The sequence below is a fragment of the Trichomycterus rosablanca genome, chromosome 1, assembly GCF_030014385.1.
Source record: "Trichomycterus rosablanca isolate fTriRos1 chromosome 1, fTriRos1.hap1, whole genome shotgun sequence".
Classification (NCBI taxonomy): domain Eukaryota; kingdom Metazoa; phylum Chordata; class Actinopteri; order Siluriformes; family Trichomycteridae; genus Trichomycterus; species Trichomycterus rosablanca.
In genome coordinates, this window is record NC_085988.1 from 84,975,112 (window position 1) to 84,982,611 (window position 7,500).

The following is a 7,500-nucleotide window of genomic DNA, read 5'->3' on the forward strand; positions in this document are numbered from 1 at the left end:
CTCCAGGATCAGATCTTCATCCAGAGAGCGATTAGTGGGTAGAACCACCACCTTCTGCACCGTCCCTCTGTCTGAGGAGGAGAGAGGTGGAGAGAGGATGGAGGTTAGAGAGAGAAAGAGTCCAGCCCTGATCATCCACCCAGCATCAATCATCCACCCTCATCCACCCAGGCCCGATCATCCACCCTCATCCACCATACCCCGATCATCTACCCTCATCCACCCAGCCTCGATCATCCACCCAGCATTGATCATCCACCCTCATTCACCCAGAACTGATCATTCACCCTCATCCACCCAGAACTGATCATCCACCCTCATCCACCCAGAACTGATCATCCACCCTCATCCACCCAGCCTCAATCATCCACCCAGCCTTGATCATCCACCCAGCATAGTTCATCCACCCTACATTAATAATCCACCTAGCATCGTTAATCCAACCTCATCCACCCAGTCTTAGTCATCATCCTCGATTAGCCAATTTTGCACAGATGAAATTGTTGCCTAAAGTCTCATTTCTTATCTGAGTTGATGGTGTTTACTCTGGTTCGATGGAGTCTGAGAGAAATGGCTTTTTTTTGTAAATCTAGACTGATATATTTCACCAGCTAGTTTCCCTCAGTTCCTCTAGAATATTCTTTAGATCTTTTGATTGTGACAGTGTTCCTGTATAAACTTTTATGTGACAGCTTGACAGTGATGATGGCACCCATATCACCCCTGTAAAAAGTAGGTGCCCTCTCAGTGACCTGCTCATCTGTGTGTGTATGTGTGTGTGTGTGTGTGTGTGTGTGTGTGTGTGTGTGTGTGTGTGTGGTTATGGATGGTTCTGTGTCAGTAATAGGACGTCTGGAAATCCCCGACCTGACCTGCACTCACAAACTGCTGGATGTCTGGAGACTGATTAATGAAAACAGCTGGAACTCAGATTCCTTATGAAACCACAGACCCAAAAATCACTAGATCCAGATGTGGAGTCTAATCACACATTTACACACTATAGTATTCATCCATCTATCTATCTATCCATCCATCCATCCATCCATCTATCTATTCATCTATCTATTTATCCAGTTATTCATCCATTCATCTATGTATTAATCTATTAATCTATCCATCCAACTATCCAACCATCCATCTATCCATTTATTCATCCATCTATTCATCCATCCATCCATTTATCTATTCATCCATCCATCCATTCATCAATCTATCTATCCATCCATCCATTTATCCATCCATCTATCTATTTATCCAGTTATTCATCCATCCATCCATCTATGTATTCATCTATTAATTTATCCATCCAACCATCCATCCATCCATCCAACTATCCAACCATCCATCCATCCATCCAACTATTCAACCATCCATCCATCCATCCATCCATCCATCCATCTATTCATTCATCCATCTATTCATTCATCCATCTATTCATTCATCCATCTATCCATCCATCCATCCACCCATCCATCCATCCATCCATCCATCCATCCATCTATTCATCCAACTATCTATTCATCCATCCATTCACCCATCCATCCATCCATCAATTCACCCATCCATCCATCCATTTATTCATCCATCCATCCATCCATCCATCCACTCATCCATCCATCCATCCATCAATTCACCCATCCATCCATCCATCAATTCATCCATCCATCCATCCATTCATCCATCCATCCATCCATCAATTCACCCATCCATCCATCCATCCATCCATCAATTCACCCATCCATTTATTCATCTATCTATCTATCTATCTATCTATCTATCTATCTATCTATCTATCTATCTATCTATCTATCTATCTATCTATCTATCTATCTATCTATCTATCTATCTATCTATCTATCTATCTATCTATCCATTCATCCATCCACCTATCTATATCGTACCTGTCCCGAGGAAGAGGACGTGGTAGAGTCCGTCAGCAGCGTGGACCTGATCCACGGCGATGGCGGTGTATTTATAATCGGCGTGTGTGCGCAGTAACAGGGGTCTCCGGGCCGCCGGGTACACGGGGTTAAACATCAGCGGGTGGTTCCTCATAAACGTCACCACCTCGTCCGAGAACTCCTTAGTGCTCCGGATGTGAGGGGTGAACGCTCCTCCTGGACACTGAGAGAGAGACGGAGATCAGGTTCAACCACAGCATCAGATCTACTTATACACCCTGACTTAAGGACCACTGTTCCACCCACACTTTCTTTGTGTGTAGTTATATCCAGTTCCCGATTGTGATCCTCGATCAGATCAACGAGAGCCGGATCACCACACCCTCCCTCTGACACGTGTCCAATCTTCCACCGCTTCTTTTCCCCTGCCAGTAATGAGTTCTCAAGGAGAGCCACGCTAAGCTCTATGTGACCCCCCCCCGTACCCAGATCTGTCCCTTGAGAACACATATCAGCAGGAGTGCCTGTGCCACACGTCCTTTACAACACGTGTCCAGTCTTGCACCGCTTCTTTTCCCCTGCCAGTAATGAGTTCTCAAGGAGAGCCACGCTAAGCTCTATGTGACACCCCCCCCCCTTCCCTTGGCACCCAGATCTGTCCCTGAGATCACATATCAGCCGGAGTGCCTGTATATGGGCACAGATAAGTCACCACTAAAACACCCCAGTAAGGTGGCACATCGCAACTTCAGGCCCTAAGGACCTGGGTTTGAATCCCGTCTCGTGTCCCATTCAACACACGCAGTGAGTGGACGGACTGCACTGAGGCACCGAGTGTGTGAGTGGTGCCTGACCCACCGCCACCCTGACCGGGAGAACCTGGTGTGACTCACGGTTCCTGGTCGTGGGTACGGCATCCGACCCTGGAACGCTGTCCACTGGAAATTCGGACCGTCTCTGTGCGCAAACGGTCCATTGAAGACGGTCAGGATATCGGCCATGTTGTACACACACACCGCCGAGCCCTTGAACACGGAACTGCAGGGACACACACACACACACACACACACACACACAGTGTTGGTACAGGCAAACTGGGCAGCTGCTATAAACCTCATTACCTCACATCCCATCCCATTCCAAACCATGGACATTAATAAGGAGAGTAACTGTGGGAATTTGTGCCTATTCAGTTAATAGAGCATTTATTAGTCAGGCACTGATATTGAATAAGAAGGCTTGTCTCACAGTACGCATTCTAATTCACCCCAAAAGAGCTCACTGGTGTCTCATGAACCTGCAGCTGGAAGCTCATGAACCTACTTTGGACGCTTCTCACAAGACTTTGGAGTGTGTCTGTGGGGATTGTTCCATCTACACTGTTTTCTGGATTTTACTCTCTTAATTTCCCAATTTAGTCATACAGTGGGGTCAAAAAGTATTTAGTCAGCCACTGCAGGTTCTCCTACTTAGAAAGATGAGAGAGGTCTGTAATTTTCATCATAGCTACACTTCAACTATGAGAGACAAAATGAGGAAAAAAAAATCCAGGAAATCACATTGTAGGATTTTTAAAGAATTTATTTGTAAATTATGGTGGAAAATAAGTATTTGGTCAATAACAAACAAGCAAGATTTCTGGCTCTCACAGACCTGTAACTTCTTCTTTAAGAAGCTCTTCTGTCCTCCACTCGTTACCTGTATTAATGGCACCTGTTTGACCTCGTTATCTGTATAAAAGACACCTGTCCACAGCCTCAAACAGTCCGACTCCAAACTCAACCATGGCCAAGACCAAAGAGCTGTCGAAGGACACCAGGAAGAAAATTGTAGACCTGCACCAGGCTGGGAAGAGTGAATCTACAATAGGCAAACAGGTCGGTGTGAATAAATCAACTGTGGGAACAATTGTAAGAAAATGGAAGACATACTGTACAAGACCATTGATAATCTCCTTTGGGGTCAAGATCTCATCCCGTGGGGTCAAAATGATCATGAGAACGGTGAGCAAAAATCCCAGAACTACACGGAGGGACCTGATGAATGACCTGCAGAGAGCTGGGACCAAAGTAACAAAGGCTACCATCAGTAACACACTACGCCGAGAGGGACTCAAATCCTGCAGTGCCAGGCATGTCACCCTGCTTAAGCCAGTACATGTCCAGGCCCGTCTGAAGTTTGCCAGAGAGCATATGGATGATCCAGAAGAGGATTGGGAGAATATCATGTGGTCAGATGAAACCAAAATGGAACTTTTTGGTAAAAACTCAACTCGTCGTGTTTGGAGGAAGAAGAAAAACCCAAGAACACTATACCTACTGTGAAGCATGGGGGTGGAAACATCATGCTTTGGGGCTGTTTTTCTGCAAAGGGGACAGGACGACTGATCCGTGTTAAGGGAAGAATGAACGGGGCCATGTATCATGAGATTTTAAGCCAAAACCTCCTTCTATCAGTGAGAGCATTGAGGATGGAACGTGGCTGGGTCTTCCAGCATGACAGTGATCCCAAACCCACCGCTCGGGTGACGAAGGAGTGGCTCCGTAAAAAGCATTTCAAGGTCCTGGAGTGGCCTAGCCAGTCTCCAGACCTCAACCCCATAGAAGATTTGTGGAGTCCGTGTTGCCCAGCGACAGCCCCAAAACATCACTGCTCTAGAGGAGATCTGCATGGAGGAATGGGCCAAAATACCAGCTACAGTGTGTGCAAACCTGGTGAAGACTTACAGGAAACGTTTCACCTCTGTCATTGCCAACAAAGGTCATGTTACAAAGTATTGAGTTGAACTTCTGTTATTGACCAAATACTTATTTTCCACCATAATTTACAAATAAATTCTTTAAAAATCCTACAATGTGATTTCCTGGATTTTTTTCTCTCATTTTGTCTCTCATAGTTGAAGTGTAGCTATGATGAAAATTACAGACCTCTCTCATCTTTCTAAGTAGGAGAACCTGCACAATCAGTGGCTGACTAAATACTTTTTGACCCCACTGTATCTGAATCCCCTGACCACGAGCTTGTCGGACGTCCCGTTTCAAAGCAAGTGCTGTCTTTATGAGATTGTTCCAGTTAGGACAACAGTCGCTCTTTTAGAGGCTTTTAGACCACTGTTCCATCTACACTGTGTTCTGGATCCTACCCTCTTTATTTCCCAATTTAGTCATATCCGAATCCCCTGACCGCGAGATCGTTCCAGTTAGGACAGCAGTCGCTCCATTAGAGGCTTCTCACAAGGCTTTGGAGTACGTCTGTGGGGATTTGTGCACATTCAGTCAAAAGATGACGCCACGTCTGATCATCTACACAAACTTCTTTTCAGCACATGTGTTATAAACCTTGGCTTAAAGACCACTGTTCCATCTACACTGTTTACAGGATTTTACGTCTGTGGGGATTTGTGCCCATTTAGTCAAAACAGGATGGCACATCTCATCATCTACACAAGTTTCCTTGCAGCACATGTGTTATAAACCTTGGCTTAAAGACCACTGTTCCATCTACACTGTTTACAGGATTTTACCCTCTTTATTTCCCAATTAAGTCATATCTGAATCCCCTGACCGTGAGCTTGTCGCATATCAAGTATTAAAGCAAGCGCTGTCTTTATGAGATTGTTCCAGTTAGGACAACAGAGAGGCTTCTTACAAGACTCTGGAGTGCGTCTGTGGGGATCTGTGCCTGACGGGCGTGGCTCACACCGGTCGTTACCTGGTAGAGGTGAAGAGTCCGTACAGCTGCAGTCTTTTAGGGTTCTTGGTCTCCAGTAGAAACACGCTCTCTGTAACCAGACACCCAAATCAGTCGTCGTCAAAAATTCGTAAAAACAAAAACGCCGCTGGTCACATGACCTCACCGAGCTCGTCGAAGTGCGTCTCGGTGCCGTCGTCCTCCAGAACCGAACACACCATCCGCGCCTTCAGGAACGTCGTCCACTTGTTCACCAGGCTGCGCTGGCCGCCCACGTCGTTCTGCAAAACACACACGGCGAGAGAGGCGGCTGACACGTGCTTCCTGCCTGACAGGTGTAGTAGAGACCCGCAGCATGCACGGAGACGTTAGCGTGTCGGGATCGGGGTATGATGTCACCATTCTCCGTTATTAATGACATCTACATTTACACTATATGGCCAAAAGTATTTGGCACAAGTTCCCACAGACATACTGCAAAGTCTTGTGAGAAGCCTTTCAGAAGAGCTACTGGTCAGGTGTCCAGATACTTTTGGCCATAAAGTGAACATGATGGACGATGCACCAATCCATCACAAGGCATCACATATTCACTCACTCATTCATTCATTTACTCACTTATTCACTAACTCGCTCGCTTACTCACTCACTGATTTACTCACTGATTCACTCATTCACTCACTCACTCACTCACTCACTTTCATTCACTCACTTATTCATTCATTCAGTTACTCACACACTCACTCACGATCTTACTAACTCACTCACTCATTCACTCACTGAATTATTCACTTACTCACTTATTCACTCACTCACTAACTTACTAACTTACTAACTCACTCACTCATTCATATACTAACTCAATCACTCAGTTACTTGCTCATTCACCCACTCATTCACTCACTGAATTATTCACTTACTCACTTATTCACTCACTCACTAACTTACTAACTCACTCACTCATTCACTCACTGAATTATTCACTTACTCACTTACTCACTTATTCACTCACTCACTCACTAACTTACTAACTCACTCACTCATTCATATACTAACTCAATCACTTAGTTACTTGCTCATTCACCCACTCATTTACTCACTCATTCATTCACTCACTGAATTATTCACTTACTCACTTACTCACTTATTCACTCACTCACTCACTAACTTACTAACTCACTCACTCATTCATATACTAACTCAATCACTTAGTTACTTGCTCATTCACCCACTCATTTACTCACTCATTCATTCACTCACTCACTCACTCACTCATTCATTCATATACTAACTCACTCAGTTACTCATTCATTCACTCACTCACTCACTCATTCATTCATATACTAACTCACTCAGTTACTCACTCATTCAGTTACACACTCACTCAGTTACTCACTCATTAATTTACTCATGTACTCACTCATTCACTCACTCATTCACTTATTCTTTCACTCACTGAAGCATTCATTTATTCACTCACTCACTGACTCACTCACTCACTCACTTAATAATTCACTCACTTACTAAAGCATTCATTTATTCACTCACTCACTTACTCACTTATTTACTCACTCACTCGTGTAGCCAATCCACCTATTGCATGTGCTCTGACACAGTGGTGAGGATCAAACCAAGGTTCTCATGACCCACATCCCTGTGTGGCACTCACACCACCTACTGTACCCACTGTGCTGCCCAGACAGACCCTGGTACTCACGGGGCAGGCTCGTGCCACCATGCTGTGGATGTGTCTGGTGTTGCCGCTGTTGTCCGTCAGTCTCTCGCGGAAAAAGAAATAAAGTTTGGCGTCGTTGGGATCGGACCCGTCCGGGATCAGGTGGGCGTCGATAAACACCGGCTCTGCAAAAATAAACACTGGCGCATTAGTATCACCGCCATCACAGTC

At 45.2% G+C, this 7,500-nt stretch overlaps 1 protein-coding gene across 2 annotated transcripts in view; it reads right to left on the reverse strand.

Annotated features, from left to right (window-relative positions):
• sema3c (sema domain, immunoglobulin domain (Ig), short basic domain, secreted, (semaphorin) 3C) overlaps nucleotides 1-7,500 on the reverse strand; it is a 68,356-nt gene that overhangs the window by 8,286 nt on the left and 52,570 nt on the right. For both annotated transcript variants that reach the window (XM_062996981.1, XM_062996990.1), the window contains 6 exons: nucleotides 7,312-7,454; nucleotides 5,761-5,875; nucleotides 5,616-5,685; nucleotides 2,798-2,942; nucleotides 1,905-2,127; nucleotides 1-71 (listed from right to left, as the gene is read on the reverse strand). The exon at nucleotides 1-71 is cut by the window's left edge and continues 18 nt beyond it. In XM_062996981.1, coding sequence (XP_062853051.1) covers nucleotides 1-71; nucleotides 1,905-2,127; nucleotides 2,798-2,942; nucleotides 5,616-5,685; nucleotides 5,761-5,875; nucleotides 7,312-7,454 — 767 coding nt within the window. The remainder of the gene's footprint in view (nucleotides 72-1,904; nucleotides 2,128-2,797; nucleotides 2,943-5,615; nucleotides 5,686-5,760; nucleotides 5,876-7,311; nucleotides 7,455-7,500) is intronic.